Source organism: Papaver somniferum, chromosome 8, assembly GCF_003573695.1.
Source record: "Papaver somniferum cultivar HN1 chromosome 8, ASM357369v1, whole genome shotgun sequence".
In the NCBI taxonomy this organism is placed as follows: Eukaryota; Viridiplantae; Streptophyta; class Magnoliopsida; order Ranunculales; family Papaveraceae; genus Papaver; species Papaver somniferum.
In genome coordinates, this window is record NC_039365.1 from 100,508,407 (window position 1) to 100,525,711 (window position 17,305).

At 35.8% G+C, this 17,305-nt stretch overlaps 2 protein-coding genes across 5 annotated transcripts; one reads left to right on the forward strand and one right to left on the reverse strand.

Annotated features, from left to right (window-relative positions):
* Positions 1 to 6,430: 6,430 nt before the first annotated feature.
* Positions 6,431 to 7,627, reverse strand: LOC113305844 (protein FAR1-RELATED SEQUENCE 5-like). Its single transcript, XM_026554841.1, has one exon. It carries the CDS (start codon positions 7,625 to 7,627, stop codon positions 6,431 to 6,433), a length of 1,197 nt encoding a protein of 398 aa, XP_026410626.1.
* A 2,317-nt stretch (positions 7,628 to 9,944) lies between these two features.
* Positions 9,945 to 16,102, forward strand: LOC113302290 (uncharacterized protein At4g26450-like). 4 transcript variants are annotated; one of them, XR_003336734.1, is made up of 5 exons: positions 9,945 to 10,146; positions 10,788 to 12,753; positions 14,241 to 14,284; positions 14,386 to 14,440; positions 15,692 to 16,102. XR_003336734.1 is itself a non-coding variant. In XM_026551192.1 (5 exons), the coding sequence occupies exons 2-5, from the start codon at positions 10,928 to 10,930 to the stop codon at positions 15,727 to 15,729; spliced, it is 2,109 nt and encodes a 702-aa protein (XP_026406977.1). In that variant the 5' UTR covers positions 9,945 to 10,146; positions 10,788 to 10,927; the 3' UTR covers positions 15,730 to 16,102. The 4 variants fall into 4 exon arrangements, 3 of the variants coding, with proteins under 3 accessions (XP_026406977.1, XP_026406979.1, XP_026406978.1); XM_026551192.1 differs by having other exon boundaries at positions 14,095 to 14,284; XM_026551193.1 differs by lacking the exon at positions 9,945 to 10,146 and adding an exon at positions 10,273 to 10,532 and having other exon boundaries at positions 14,095 to 14,284.
* The last annotated feature ends 1,203 nt before the right edge of the window (positions 16,103 to 17,305 follow it).

Genomic DNA, 17,305 nt, shown 5'->3' on the forward strand with positions numbered 1-17,305 from the left:
GTACCGTTGGTGGGAAACTAGATAATTGCAGTTTATTATTAGTTTTCGATTGATTTGATTGACTAACATTGGTTGAACTTTGATTGCACTTAGTTTGTTTATGCTTGAGAATCTTGTCTTCTGATATAAGATTCACTCAAACTAGATCGAAGTTTCGACGGGGATCTTTAGACTGTTTGTAGATAAGGACGTCTTGTGATAATTCATTGTTAACAGACTCCGTTCTGTGTGTCATTGATCACAAGAGATTCAAGTTGATTGTGTGCAGGTGTTTATTGAAGATCTATGAAGATTTGAAGACGAAGAAGATTTCTGATTTGAGTTCATAATCTTTGGTGTGAACAAAACTTGATCGGCTGGGGATCCAACTACAATCGGTTTATCTTTGTGATAATCGTGATTGATTAGTTGAGTAGATCGGCATCAATATATTGTCTTTGTGACTAAGAAGTATTGATTGCAAAATCTAGACAATTACTTTGGTAGTTGTATTGAGATAGGTCTAAGAACCTGATAAAGGAGTTTATTGGGATAAACGGAAGAGCCTTTTGTCAAACTCATATCACTTGTTTGAAAAGAGTTGTTACCGAACAGATTTATTGTTCCTTTACTATTTGGAATACGAACCAAAGGATTTGTTCCAAGTGAGTGACTTATTGCAAGTTGGAGGCGCAGGGATACAGACGAAACTAGGTGAACTATAAGTTTAGTTGCTTGGTCTCAACTATACGAAGTTGGTTTAGATTTTGTATAGCGGCTTAATCCTGACAGTATTCAATTCTGGACAAGGTCCCGGGGTTTTTCTGCATTTGCGGTTTCCTCGTTTACAAAATCTTGTTGTGTCTTTTACTTTTCTATTTCCGCAATTATAATTGTTTTTATTATAATTAGAAGTAAAATACACAAACGTTAATTCCTATTTACTTGATAGCAATCCTATTGTGTTTGGTTAAGTCCGAACCTATTATCAAGTAAACATACTTCGTTGTTGTATTGTCTCGATCTTGTATCCATAGTCAATCACGCAAGTTATCTTGTTGTCGTATTGTCTCGATCTCGTATACATAGACGATCACATGAAGTGTGAACCGATTAGTTGTATTGTCTCGACTCAGTCCATAGACAATCACTTTCGGAGAAAGGACTTATAGGTGGAAAAGTTTTAGATTGAGGTATATTTGGCAACCCTCGTCTTTTCAGTACCCATATTGTAAAAGGGAGACCAGCCATGGATAAGAGGACAACATCATCTTCATCGTTTGAATTTTGATTTTCTATGGGAAAATAAGTTGCAGATTAGGGTTTGCAATTTGGACATGATTTAGAGAGACTAAAGGGCTGATTTCTTTGGGTTGTATTTCCTAGGCCTAAACAGACCTGATATGAGTGTTGGATTGGGTTAGAATTCGAGTTGGATCGAAACAAAGGTGAAAAAATTTACGGATCCCTGTGTGGTTTGATTCTTGGTAATTTAGTGAGAGTAAAGGCCAAATAAGATTTCCTAAGATTCGTATCAATCCACTGGAGTGTTTGGATGGATTGGAACAACTCAGAAATGCATGAATCAAGTAAAGAAAGTGAAAATTCGTGACTTCCACGAAAATAATAGGAGAAATTAAATCAGGTTTCTAAGGTTGTTTGAGAGGTATAAATAGGTTGCTCGAGTTCCTGGGTGGGGAGGCAATTATCAGAAAAAGTATGGGGACCAACAGAGGAATGGAAAAGAAGAAATCAGAGTTGCAGGAATTGGTTTCTACTGCCGCACTTCTGAAGAACACGAAGAACATACTACGCATTAGAGCCCTCAGTTATTTTACTACACATATGTTTTATCGTTTCCTGTCACAGTTTATTCGCAACACTTATATCTGTTGCAAATCTCTGAATTAGAACTTTTCACCTCTTCTTATACACTTTTGAGCTACGAACAATATTTTGAGCAAGTGATTAATATGAGGAGAAAAACCTCTTATCTGAGGCGACAGAGGAAGCCATTGTTTCAATAAAAGTGGTATATTTCTATTCTTTAATGATTTTTGTAATTTCTTTTATGATTATTTGCCTTGAATAAAAATTGTTTTAAAGATTATAATTGAGAAGTTGTGATTTTTTTTTATAGAGCATGCTTAGCCTAGGGTTTTTGATGTTCTATGCTTTCGACTTACAATTGTTACTTTGGAAATCTACTTTTTTAACATATTAGAATCACTTTAAATGTATAGAATTTTGCATGAATATTGAAAAGATTGAACCACTCAATTGGTTAATAGTGAAATTCTAAGTCTCAGTGCTTTTTATAATATTGATAACAACCTTGTCTTGAGTTTTCTGTTTTAAGTTAATTCTAAAAAATCAACCTTCACAAGTCTGAGAATCGGTTCTTTATTTATCAGTATCTACAATCACATCACCGAACCTAAGTGTCAGTTAAAGAGAAGTTCGGTTGATAAATTATTAGCCGAGCCTAAGTTTTTTTTAAATCATACCTAGGTTCAACTGACAAGATCAGCCGAACTTATGAGTATTCTTCATACCCGAACTTTTTTTTTTCAAACATACCTACGTTCGGATGACAAGTTATCAGTCGAACTTATGAGTATTCTTCATATATAAAGCACACCCAAGGTTCGGCTGATAATTTATCAGCCGAATCTAGGTATGTATTAAAAGAATTTAGGCTCGGCTAATAACTTGTAATCTGAACCCAGGTATAGGTTGAAAGAACTCAAAAATTTAAAAATAAAAAATTCAAAGAAAAGTTATTAAAAAAAAACTTTGAAAAAGTTAAATTGAAAATAATTATGAAAATATAAATATGAAGACATTACTGTCATAATTAAAATATGATGGATAAGGGGTTATCGGTTTTACTACCAAAAGACTCTATTTTGTCTTTATTTAGTATATCTCAATTTTTTTGCGTATGCCTTAAAAGTTAAAACAACAAAAAAAAATCGAAAATGATATTCATCTCTCCATTCATAGCTCTATTCACCACTCAATACTAGGTGTCACAAGGATACTAGTTAAGGGATGTTTAGCCGGGACCTACTGCTGGATAAATGGGTTCACCATTTGAGAGATGTTGGGTTTTAGATATTGTGGAGCTGTGAGTACAGATGTGTTTTTTAGCTGTGAATAACACCTCCAAAAAATAAAAAATTAGATAGATAAAGAAAATATTTTTCTCTAACGCTGCTACATCATAATTGATCTAGCAGCACCAATGCCTACCATTTGTAAATTTATGATGTCACGGAATCATGGTTTAAACCATAGTATTTTCAGATCAGGTAAGAGTATGTGGATTTGGAACTTATATTTCTCAGTCTTGGATACAAACCGGCAACGTAGAATATTATAAAAGTAAATAAGATTTACTCAGATTTATCCTATCACGGAATGAGCTTTCGCGAACAATTTGTATGGTGACGTTTGCTCCAATCAATTCAAAAATCTAAGATCATTACAGATGTAAACAAGAAATAGAATTTCCTACATGGCAGAAGATTGTTAAATTACGTAGTATCTACAATCATCCAGCTAAGCTTCACAATCACATTTGTAATTTACTAGGTTATCATCTACACAATGCACACTGGATCAGATTTATTGGAGGTAACAAGCACTTTAAATGATTCATTGAATCCACAGTTTTAAGCTTTTGTTTTGCATAACTTGATAATATTCTTGCTACACATGTAAAATCAAAGTACATCACGAGTATCGATTACTCAAGAATTAATCTTATGAATTCAATTGTTTGGCGATAGACGCATTTGTATGTAATTGTTGAGTTGTGAAGTTGTGCTCGCTTACGATATCGTATCTCGTGTTTTCTTTTGCGGTATTATAGATGGTTGGTTCTTATGCTTCTTAGATCAATCTTACATTGTGACGACAATATATTAGATTTAGATGTTCTTCGAAAAAATAAAAACGATATCCAAATAATCGGAAGGTAACTACGGTTTTGAGCTATGGTTTGCCGAGATCATAAATTGAAAAATGTTAAGCATTAGTGTTATACTGTGAAGCACCGACACGTCAGTATTGGTTCCTTGTCCGTGTCAGGCGCGCGTAGGATACCGACGCGACACACATGTAGAAATTTGTACTTTAATTTACTAGTTGGGTAATCTAGTATGCTACGAAATTTAATATAGTAGTTAATTTTTCCATAGGTGGTCTAGCCTAATTGCATAAATTGAGTTTTTTTCATGTATTTGCGTGATTAATGTATTTGGTATACTATAACACTATGATCTTAGTATATAATTCTTTTTTTTTAAGGATAAAAGGCTCGAAGAGCCCCAAGCTTTATTAAGACTACCTCACTAAATTGAGGTTTGAAGAGATACAAATAGGTGGAGAATCATACTCCCACCAACCCATTAAAAAGTCGCGCTTTGCAAATTGACAAAGTTCATGCGCTAAAACATTGACGCATGTAGGAATAAAAACAAACTTAACATCCTGAAATGTCTTGGCTTTTACTTTAATCCTGAGAATCAAAGATTTTACTGTCCATGGTATTTCCCTTAGAAAACAATTTTGATCTAGCAGCACCGGTGGAAGGCATCTGGCAACTTTTGACGTCATTTAATCCTGGATTTGACTATGGTTTATATCCTAAGTTCCTAACATATTCAGCCGTACTTAAATAACCTCTGAATTTTTAAGTGCGGTATATTCTGCCGAAGTTATCTTCCTTCGTTCCTTTTTGTTTGAGACATCCCATCATACTTCCCTTGTTTTGTTTTTTCTATAGCTTTCTACTTGGCTAAGCAAAACAGTATTAGAGTACTCAATTAAACACCAAAAATGCTAGAACTTTGCATTCATAAACGGTTAACAGACCATGTCACATACACCCTTTTCTTCAAGCAAAATTAAGTTGTTTGAGTCTAGCAGGAAATTGCAAGTTTTGAAAGAAAACTACTGAATCCTAATACGTACAAAAGTTTTATAACATCCACAACCACAAATTACTCTTGCTTCGGCCATTTTATACAGAAACGTCGGAATTTCTCCATTGATGATCCTACTTGACACTGTTATCTCCATATGCTCACCTGCCATGGAAAATATTTACTAGTTCGGTTAGAATGTATATAAAAGATTCAAGGAAATCAAAATATTATAAAATCATGCATAAGAATTATCTTATCGAAAGAAGTCTAATAAAATGTTACTAACCAAGTAATCTCTGTAGCTCATATTGTGGGTTGCTAGCAAGTCAACCAGGATATCTTTGTTCCAACATAAGTTCTAAAAAACTCTGAGACATTCCATATAAACCATTACGAAATGTTAAGGTATAAGGAGTCAAAGAAATCCATAAAAATATTCTGGCTTCTGATGTGCACTTGCATTTCAGGTTCCAAACTATGCTAAAGCATAGAACTGCTTTTTCATCGCATGCCAACAAAAACGTTTTTGGAGGAAAATCAAGCAACACAAAGACATAATATACAGTTAAGTAAGTCGTCCACCATCATCATTATACCCCAAGTTTTCAAAATTATATATATTTTACCTGATCATGCTGGAAATTTTCGAAAATATTGTTGGGTTTTTCACCTTCCGCCGCAATTTTTCCCTAAATAAACACGAAGTATATAGTTAACAATAGGGAATCTTTATATACAAAATTTGTCCCTAGTAGGATGTTTATTTCGTGGACAAGGGTTTGGTCATGTACCTTAAGTTGTGGACAGTAGGGGATCGACAACGAGGTAACACTTTTATCTTGACAAACCAAATCTTGCAGGAGATTGGAGCTACTTGACTGTATATTGTCATGTGTTGAAAATGATATTAATATTCCGCCCAGTGTTGTTGTATTTTTAAATCCATGGGTATTAACCTCCAATGCAGTTGGTTGTATGGTGGCAACGAAAGGGGTTAATTCTTCAACTTCTGAATCAAAATGAGATATTCCTTTTGGATCTGTATCAAAGGGAAACCGTACGAGCATAATTATCTGAAGAGTTATATGTAACCGTACGAGCTAATGAAAATTTAAATGATGTTACCATGTATGTATATAATGGTCCATCTTGAACAACATTTTCCAGAATGAGATCCAAAGTTTCCTTATATTCATTTTGGAAATACACAAACATTTTTGCTGTGTAACGTTCTGCTTCCCGAGTTTCTACTGGCCAATAACTATGCATAGTTGGTTTATTTTACGTGCTTCTAAAATCTTCCGGTTTCTCTTCATCTCGACGAATTGTAAGAACCTTGTCATACTAAACCACGAAACTCTTTAGCGACGAGGTTCTTTTAAGATACTTCTTTAAAAAATTATTCATACCTTCACTCTGTTGTGTGGTTGTCATACCAGCATAACAATGCATTCGACCATATACCTGAGCCCATTTCTCTTTTTTCTTATATAAAGTTCGCAGCCATTTGTTATTAGTTAGCTTGTATTTTTGAAGCAACTTTTCCACATGGATTCAAACTCGTCTTTGGTTTCATTTTCATATATACACTTTTTGAAATCTTTGGAAAAAAATTCAGAACTTGCAAATACATGAGAAAGATGTTTTGCAGCCAATTCAAAAATGTGACAGAGACAAAGTCGGTGATGAGTATTTGGGAATACCAGGTTAATTGCATTCATAATTGGCGTTGCCTGGTCTGTGAAAATTGTCTGTGGATGTTTCCCATTCATGGCATTTAAAAATGTCTTGAATAACAATACAAATGAATCTGTGCTCCCATCTAGTAGTAAAGCGCACCCAAAAAGAGTCGTTGGCCCATGATTATTTTTACCAACAAAGGGTGCAAATGGTTTATCATAGCCATTAGTTCCAAATGTCGTGTCGAATATCAATACATCACCGAAGAAACTGTAGTCCATCATACATTTTGCATCAGTCCAAAAATAATTGCACAGTTGACCAGGCTCATCCATTTCAATTGCATAAAAGAAGTATGGATTATCTTTTTGCTTCTCCAGAAAGTATTCTAACAGATGTTCAACATCTCCTTTTTTTAGGACATCTTGACGTCGTCTTCTTTGTATATGATTATTACAGTCCATTTGAGTAAAGTTCAGAATTTGAGACCCCCCTGATTCAACACTGAAATATACAAAAATATTTTTCTGACTTATACCTGCATCACGCATGTTTTCAATTAATCTCGCTTGAGCAGTTTCTATATTCCTCTGTGATCTCAATAGATGCACTTGCCCTGGACAAGTAAGCACGTGATTGTGTTTTTCCACAAATTCTACAATAGAGTATTTTGAATCATCACTTACTAGTTTGATAACTAACTTTGCTTCGCAAACCGTTCGTGCATGCAAGCATCGTTTCATAGGAGACCCCCTTATATGCTTTCGATAATTTCCTTGATTTGAAAAAACCAAAGCTCTTCTAGAAATTGTTTTATCTTTGCGGTGAGTGGTCGAATCTCTACGGATACCAAACCCAACGCCTCTAGCATAACGATTATAGTACTCATATGCCCTTTCTTCTGAATCAAACTCCATACCTATTTTCGGCACTTCTTCGTTAGCGCCCTTTAAGCCTTCACTCATTGGGACATCCTTTTCCATAAGAAAATCATCGATGTCTTCGTGCATACTATGTGTCTCAATAATCACCATGACCTGATTCATAAATACAATAATTGAATAAATAATAATAGAATAATTATCAAAGTAATTTGGAAATTCGATACAAAATTTCATGCATTCGTATGAATGTAATTAGCATTGTCCTCGGAATTGTTGATTAAAGGGAACTCGATTACAGTCATGTCGTGCCAATTATTGGTATACCCATTCACTACTACACGGTATGAATATAATCAAATGTAATTTTTCAACATGAGAAATGACAATTATTGTGAATGCATATTTCATCTCTTGTTAATCACTATAAAAGTTAATATGACAAATATCTCGTACTGCTAGAACAAGCCAATAAAAACTCATCACATATTGATAATAAAATCTCAATCAAACCAAATCAGGAACTGTAAAGAGAACATTACCTGGTTTACTTATTCTTTGGTTTGAATTAGGTACAAAATCAGTTGTTTGCATCCCTCTAGTTCTCAATTTTTACAAAGAAAAATAAAAACTCTTGAAGATCGAGGAGAAGAATTTTCTTTAGATGCAAATTCTCTACGAAAGAAATATTATAGGCTTTAGGTTTTCCACGAAATAAGAGACTCTTAACTTCCCTTGCCGCCAAAAAGTTGTTTTTACCGCCTAAAGATATTATTGGATATTCTTCCAAAAACACGACAAAAAGTAAGAGTATCTTGTAGCTAGAAATACGTTAGAAAGTAGAAACTTAGGATACAACCATAGTCAAACCCAAGGTTAAAAAGTTTCCAGATGCCTTCCACTGGTGCTGCTAGGTCAAATTTTTTTCCTTTCCCTTGCATCTTCCATGAAAGCTCTGGTTACATTTGAAACATCTCGCTCCAAAATGATTTTTGTTAGGTTCAATCTCTTAGGAAACGCCAAACCAAGAATAACAGCCTTTATCTCTGACATAAGTGCCAAAGTTGCATCAACAATAGTTATACCACAACCTTCAAACAAACCCAAATGATTCTTTTTTTTTTGATCGGTAAATCCAAATGATTCTGCATGATTGCCCCTGCATCAACTTGATTTTATATGTAACCTGTTATAGGGGCGGCATGGTTTATTAGAGGGGCGACCGTGTGATAGTAATGTCCTTCTAGTTGGTTAGGGGATGTCCTATAGGGGGTGTAAATTAACTAGATTACCCCCATTTTTAACCTAAATCAAATCTAAATTGAAAATTTATTTTCTTTCTTCTTCTCTTCTCCTCCTCCCATCAACCGTAACCTCCATTAAAACTCAAAATTTCACCGTCTTCGATTAATCGACGATTCGAAAATTAATCAAATGTAGTGTAATGACTTATATGAGGTATGTTTTGAAAACCCAGTTACGATTTGGTTTATTTTATTCGATTTAAGTTTAATTTCTATCAAAAATTAGGGTTTTAGATGAAAGTTGAAATTGAAATTTCTGGGTTTATGTGAGTTACGATTGATTTAAACTCAATTACGAACCGTAACTGGATATTTTGATGTTGTTACGGTTGGTAATAGTTCAATTACCAACCGTATGTTCTTATATCTGAGAATTTTCTTCAGTTACGGTTGGTAACCGTTTTAGTTTACGAACCGTAACTGGTATCGAGCATTTGGTTACCAATCGTAACTGAGTTACGGTTGGTATCGAGCATTTAGTTACCAACCGTAACTGGTTTTACGATTGGGTTTTCTTCAAATTTAACCAGTTATGGTTGGTAGTTCATCTTTTACGAACCGTAACTTCGATTTACGGTTGCTTATGAGCAAAATTCCAACCGTAATTAGTTCTGAAAATGTAAAAAATTGAATTTTTTACGTACTTTAGATAACTTTGAGCAACAAAAGCTAGTTGGGACTAATTTAGAAGTATACCCGGTCATTTTCAGGTCCTAGTTTTCATTTTGTTGGTTAATTTCTTCAATTGATTGAGATTGACCTTCTCCTCTAAACTTTTTTTTTTTAACTCCAAAAATCTGATTTTGGTTTTGATTTTGAGTTAATATAAGTGAAATTAATCATTAACACTAAACTTGATTATCATCACTAAACTAAGTTATCAATTATGAGGCTTAATTTGTCATTTTCAGTATTTCTTTTATAAGGAACACCTTGAATGATTATGTAATGATCCTTTTTGTCTTATTAGAATGCCGCCCCTCTAATAAACCATGCCTCCCCTATAAACATGTTCTAGTAATTTTGAATTCTACCGATCCCTGTGTTTGTATCATGTGGTGACCGTGTCAGTGCTTCAAGGTGCTGTTAGATTTGATCTAACACCGTGAGAGCAAAATATTTCCCGACAGATAATAATATTATCTAGTCATTTTGAACGGGAGTCTGGTGGACCACCTAATTCTCGTGAAAAATGAGATCAACAAGATATATTCTCAAGATCTCATTTCACAAGAATTCCTCTTTCTTTCTTTTGCTACCCCACACACACAACACAACAACGTTTGTATCATAAAAATCACACCTTTTGCCCCTTTCATCTTTCGTTCTCTGTAAAACTAGACATGGAAATCGGAGAAGCACAATTAGGTTCGTCATCTTCATACTAGCTAGCTCATTAAGTTATTTATAATAATCTTTGGATAACCTAATACCTAATCTTATTTGATCCCATCAGCTAATTATTGATATTTATGCATTTTTTAGCTTTCTTTTCTTGTTAGGTTTTTTCTTCCTAGGGTTTCATTTGTTAGGATAACTCCTAGTTTTTGCACCTTCCACTTATCAGTAGTTTTGGTTCTGTTCTGGACCAAGAAAAATAATTCAATCTCTGGGTTTGTCTTTAATGTTTGCATTAATTCTGGAACAAGTTTTAAAATTGAATTGAGCTTCATGTTTGTGTATTTTAAGAGTAGGTTAGGAGGGAAATTACTAAAATTGCTTACTTGGTTTATCCAAAATCTCATAAATTTATGGTATGTTTTTTTAATTTGACATTTTTCTACTCAAGGTTACTTACTGACTTACAGGTTACTTTAGTTGATCTAAATTCTTTGATTACATGTGAATTTTAAGGCTTTTCCATTAATTTTATCCTCTTACGACTTTTATAGAGTGTCTAAGATTTGTCTTTCTTTATTTGAAGTAGTCTAGGCCGAAATGGTAGCTTAGTTCGTATGTTTTCAGGTTGTTAATCCTTTTCTTATGTTTCCTCTCGTTTATAATCTCAGGTGTACAGGCAGTTTAACGTTTTGGTGTTGTTATACGTGGATATTGGTTTGTAATCTTTTAACTAGTCGATTGAGGCAGTAGACAGATAGTTTATCGGCAAATTCAGCTGATCTGTAGTTTATAATTCTGAAAAGCGAAAATGCATGGTCGTCACCGTAATCCAGGCAATGGGGTTAGATCTAATGCTATGAGAATGGAAGGTTCAGGCAGGGTCCAGGGCATGTATAACAACCGGAACTTCAATCGGGGTGTTGGCCATGGTTCACCCAAGCCTTTCCCACCACATCAGCCACCTCGAAAAAATGACATTTTCATGGAAGCTGGTCGGCTTGCAGCAGAATACTTGATTTCTCAAGGCCTTCTACATCAAATTGAGGTTTCTGAAAAGCGAGAGAATGTTGGTGTGAATCATCAGATTGCAAAAGAGCTTGGGATGCAAGAAAGAGAAAATTTGCAGCTTTCCTCAGAGAGCAGGACATCTGCCCTTGCTCGTTTGGGAAACACGACTCCTGATGTGGGTTTTGCAGTTTTACCGGATGAGTTCAATGCGGTAGGATCTAATGACAGTGGGAGAGGAACGAAAAAGGATGGACCATTTAGATCTAAAAGTTTAAATTTGGGAAGAGAAAATGGAAATGCTGGGTCCTTGTTGGAGAAATCCCGGTCGTTTTCTGATATTAAGGGTGCAGATGATTTTAGAACTGCTAGCCAAGAAGAACAGAAACGAGTTGGTGTTGATGTCAGTGGTGCTGGTGTCTTGCCGCTGAAAAGTGAAAATGCAGGTGGTTCAGAATCTAAGCTAGAAAAGCTAGACTTCCCCAAAGATGGTTGCTCAAACACTAAAAAAGAAGTCTTGACTCCTGAGACAGACGAAGAAAATGCTAAGGGTCCAAATGACTCTCTAGTTTTGGATATGGAGAACTCAAAAATGAAGAATGGAATGGAGAATGCGGTAGAGAAGGAAACAGATATGGAAGGCAAAACCGTGGATAACTACTCTATGCAGTGCCATGTCGTGGGGGACGGTGAACAAATGAGCAAAAACGGCAGTAGTTCGTTGAAACTAGGCACCTCTGCAGAGGTACCAACTAAGGCTCGTTTGCCTTTTGCTTGGAAAAATGCAGAAGGTGATCCAGTTTCGACAGCGGATGAGGAAAACGGATGCGATATTCCTCCACAAGAAGGAACCGAAGTTCCAATTGAAGAAGATTCTTGTCAAGTCTCTTCAAGTGACATGTTGACATATCAATCTCTCACTTCAAAATGTTTGGAATCGGACCTTTCTAGGCCACAGGCTGTCGAAGCTAAGGAAGATTCTGTTGACTCAAATGCTGCATATGCCGTGGAAGAGAGGAAAACGTGCTCAATGGAACCGTCTTTTCCTAGTGTATCTTTCATGTTCCAGGAAGAATCAGGCCAGGGTCCTTCTGGGTATGGAAGTTGTAGTTCTTCAGTTAAAGATAGAGGTGAAAAACGTACTACAGAAACTGATATAGAAAAAGAAAGGACCAAGAAAGCCAGAGAAGAGTGGTCCTCATCTATGGTTATAGATGCTGATGAATACTTTGATAGTCAAACTTTTGGTGGGTTGCCATCGATTTCTTATGAGGAGAGGGTTTCCGGTGATGAAGACATGGTCAATACGGTTAATCAAGAGAGGCTGGTGGAAGTTGACCCAAGTGTGGAGTTCAAGGAAGAGAAACCAATTTTTTCAAATTCCTTCAAAATATGTGACCTAAACCTTATGGAAGCTAATGATATGACTGAGCATCATAATCAAGACTCTGCGCTTGTTATTCCTTCTATTTTGGAAGTAAAAACAGAAGTACCTGATTACTCACCAAATAATAACAATAGATCCATCGAGTACAATAGACATTCATTTAATGGCAAAGAGGTTATAATAGTCGACTTAGAAGATGATTCTGCTGATGACAACAAGGGATTTGATACTTCGGATAGAAAGTAAGTTTCTCTTGTCACCTAGTTGTCCTTCTTTGTTATTTTTCCATTTGTTTGGTTTTATTATTTAATTTTCTTTAGCAGTGTCATTTTTATTCTTTTTGTGTTCCTGTTCTGCTGATGCTTCACATGCCTAGTTTGTTATCTATTTTCTGTGTGCCTATTTTCTTCTTTGATTTGCTAGGTACACACATTAGATACTAAGTAGGTGTCCTACATTTTGGACAGATACTTGTCATGGGGTCTTTATAATTGAATTGTTCTGGTTGTATTCTTATTCTACTGATGCTTCACATGCCTATTTCTTGTCTCTTTTCCTTTGGAATATTTTCGCATGCCTATTTTCTTCTAGGATTTGTTGTATGCAGTTGATTAGATACTTAAGAATGTTCTACCTTCGGGACAGTGACGTGCCATGGTGTCTTGATAAATATTCTCTACTGGTTATCTTCCTGTTATGTTGATGCTCCACATGCCTATTTTTTATCTCTTTCCTTGGAAATATTATGCATGCCAGTTCTCCTCTTTTGTTGTTTGCAGTAGATACTAGAATCTTAAGGCATGTTCCACCTCAGGGACAGTAAGTGGTGTCACGAAGTCCCAATAGATAACTTCGACTTGTCATGTTTAACTCAAGTATCCCTAACTTTGCCTATACAACTAAGTAAAAATACTTTTAATTGGAAAGAGTGAAAAGTCCTTTGAGCTTTTAAAATGAGATCCCAAAATTATTAAGTTGAGTTAGATAGACATAACGATTGCTCTCTGAATGAAAACTCAATAAAAGTTGACATAATATTCTGCACCAGACGTCTGGTTAAAAATATGAAGGATACAGCGGAATTTACATCATTCACTTGAACAAGGAGAACTGATATAGTTGGTTCAACCACCCACAATTATTTCATTAGTTTGGTCACGATAATTATAATACGAGTTATGATTTCTTAGTTTATAAATGTTGACTGGCTGCTTTAAAATACACTATATACTTGGTGAAAGAGCGAAAAGTATAAATAAAGACAGCAATGTACTTGGTTATGAAGATATGAGATAAACCTGGAAGTTGGTGGTTGACCTCACTACCACATCTACTAGTTTGCGCATCTAAATTTACTCTCAAAGTGGTGCTTAACCTCATGATCCCATTTACTTATTGCCCATCTAAATTTACTCTGAAGGTGGTGGTCAACCTCATGACCCCATATAAATTCACGTTGTAGGTGGTGGTTAACCTAATCAGACCCCATCCAAATATATTCTAGATATTCCATATGTAGCTCTTAATATGGGTGCATAGCTTTTAGCTCTAACTCGTAAAATTCCAAAAACATAATTACACAGGGCTGAAGGTGTATATTCGGGCCTATCAAGTTTCCAAAACAACACCGGAAGTACTTGTGACGTTCCCGATGTTCACGATGGTTATGGCCTTATGATCTCTGAGTTGCTTGGAACTGATATCACAAATTGTTCATCTGTATCAACAGATATCACGGGGCTGCAGACTGACATGGGTCTTCATAATGAAGCGGTATATGCCCATCAAAACTGGTTGAAAACTTAATTGTCTATCTGTTGCTCAGAATCATAACAAAAAATTTGATTGTTTTTTGTTATTGCTCACCTTTTCAGGGTATGCTTTGTGATGATGATTCAATATATCTATCTCTTGGAGAAATACCAATAAGTATGCCTTAACAACTAACTTAATCATTTTATATTTACTATGTACTATGGTTTATCTGCCTTGAGATAATCTATTTGTTCACTTTAGTTAATATTTTTCACACTTCCAATAAATCGCCTCACCATATTATGGCAGTAATAGATCATTAGAAAAGAGAAGTAGGATAAGATCAACCAGTTAGTGAGGGAAGTTGAATTAAATCCGTTAAGTGATTATGAACATAGCATGTCTTATCTTGTCTGAAATAGCTAAGTTAGAACAGCATGTAGAAATAATGACTCACGGATTGATCTGGGTCTTTATGATCAAAACATAAACTTTGATACTAGTTATTAATAAAAAAATAAATAGAATCCTTGCATTTGTTGCTAATATCATTTGATTACTTAAATTTCGTGTATGGTGCTCTAGGGTCTGGGTAGACATATAACATTCTTAGTTCGTTCCCCGTTCATCCAGCTTTATTTACCTATTTAATTTTTGAATCAAGGGCATCCAGATAAGGAGTGATACGCTTTAGGAGTTTTACCAACCGAATCGTCTAATGCTTGTTTACATGTTGCTTTCTGCTAGTTGGATGAGACCTTTCCCAGGTCCTGCTAACAGAGTAGGAATGGGTTATAAAAAGAGAGAATTGTGGAAATGACTTGGTTTTATCCACTATAGACATGGAGAGAGAATGATCTGAAGTTTCTGCGATCTTACAAAAACCCATTTGATTTGAGACACAGTTTAGCTGATACAAATGGTTCTCAAGCTACGAGCCTTGAGTACAAGTACAGTTATTTGATGAACTATTATTATTTTACCTAGAGGCAGTACGTTCAAGTTTAGTTTGTAAACTGCTATAGAATTCTGGTAGTTGTCTATTCCAGCGTTTGGTTGACGGATGCATGCCTAAATGTGAATGCCTTCACTAAAACGCGGTATGCTGGGATGTGAACGACTTACCCTGCGATGAGTCCTATCTTTGTGTAATAGCAGCTTTACTTATCTCTCTTCCCTTTTTCTTAATTGGTGAATTTAATAGGTTCAAGTGTCATTGGAAAACGTTTGTCGTGTAGACCTGTAGTGTTCGTAATCTTGGTTGACTTGTGTTTATCGCTTGTTAGTATAAAGAAAATACAATTGGTAGTGGCTTATGGAATCTGTACGGAATGGGTTACAACTGTCCATTCAAGCACATGACATTTCACCAGTCTTCAGTGACATCATTTTTGTAGAGGGTAAAAGTGCTTGTGCTGTGTGTAGGTTTTCAAGGAGTCTGGCCTGAGAAGCCCTTTGGATGAATGCAACTTGGTGGTTATCAATTAGAAAGGGATTTCTTTCGGCTCGTAATTATTTCATCCATCTGATCCTTACCATATACCTTAGCTGGAGAATCTTTGATCTTCATGTACGAGTACTATTGCTTAGTTCATCACGATGGAACTTTGATGTTGTAATTAATCACAAAGTTTCACCTCATTCTGCAATCTCTATATGTACAATTGTCCTTTTTCCTCCCTAAAACGGATGGTTGGTTTATTTTCTTACTTGCATGTTTTTCTTTTAATAATCTCTCTTTCTGTTTTGCATCTCTGTCTACCCTGTCATATTTGACCAAAGGGCTTATTTAGTCATGGATGTTTGCAATATACATTGATCGAGCATCCTATTCTGAACCCTGTTATCATTTCAATCCGCACCAGAGTGAGTATTTAATAACTTACACTGTTACGTTTTTCTTCTTGATCTAGTTGTGTTTCAGTGAAGATTGCTTGAACAGTTTTTTAGTCATCTGAAATAATACAGTCAGGCAATCTATTTGCATGTCCCAAAATGGTTTCAATCAGTAAGGGCATCCATAGGTTGGATGCTCTAAAGCTCCTAGATGAGGGTATTCAGGGTTCAAGTGCATCATTCGCAGGTTGTGGGAAAGTCCCACTACCTGTGAGAGGAATCACTTTTGCGTTCTCACTTTACATTTTCATTTTCTGGTTGCCTAGTGTCTCTGCTGCGCGGATAGAGCAGAGACTGGACGAAGCACATTCGCAGGAAAATGCTCTAAGCTGGCATTTTTTAAGCAGATATTCTTGACTATGATTCATTGGATATCACACACAAATCTCCCTCGGACGAAGCTGAATCTTTCTTTGGAGCTCGCCACATGGCAAAAAAAGAAAGAAAGGGAGCGACTGAGTAGTGGAAGAAGGAGTAGGTGGGGGCCCAGTATTACTTTATGCTGTAAATGGAAGATCTTTGTTTTGGACAAAAGCTGACGGTAGAACAGTCTGAAGAGTACTAAAAGTCTGATTTGGCTGACTGACTGTCTCTCTAGGACTAGGACTTGACTGAGTCGGCTTTAATTAAAATTAACTAACTGAAGAAAGCAAGAAAACCAAAGGACACAGAGAGGAAATTCAGTGTGTGCCTGTGTGGACCATACAAGAGGACCTCGTCTTCACCATAACTGTGCAAGTAAGTTATTACGCGGGTCCCTTTCCTTACACACAGATTGTACCTGCATATCTTCATCGTTCCCATAATATTATCCTGCATATCCCCCCTAGAGCTGATATTTTCTGCAGTGGCCCTGACCAGTTAGAAGCTACACATATTTTCATGTGTAGCATAATCTTGAATGACATTCATTCTAAGGGCACACTCACATGCCCCTTACACCGACGACTAGACAGGTGACCAACATTTTACGATTAGAGAAGATTCTATTAGATGTCGGCTAGTTAGTGTTTAATTAGCATGGTAAGACAGTTCTAGAAAGTTGGTGAAACAAAAACTGCAGATATTTCAGTTTTAAGCATTCCACATCCACATGGCAACAAAACACGTAAACAGACTGTCATCAAGATTAACAGTTCAATT

Excerpts from the sequence above, each read along its gene's own strand:
- LOC113305844 (XM_026554841.1), bottom strand. The coding sequence starts at position 7,627 with ATGGTGATTATTGAGACACATAGTATGCACGAAGACATCGATGATTTT.
- LOC113302290 (XM_026551192.1), top strand. The coding sequence starts at position 10,928 with ATGCATGGTCGTCACCGTAATCCAGGCAATGGGGTTAGATCTAATGCT. Across the intron at positions 14,285-14,385 it reads TGGGTCTTCATAATGAAGCG|GGTATGCTTTGTGATGATGA; the intron begins GTATATGCCCAT and ends TCACCTTTTCAG. Across the intron at positions 14,441-15,691 it reads TCTTGGAGAAATACCAATAA|GTTTTCAAGGAGTCTGGCCT; the intron begins GTATGCCTTAAC and ends TGCTGTGTGTAG.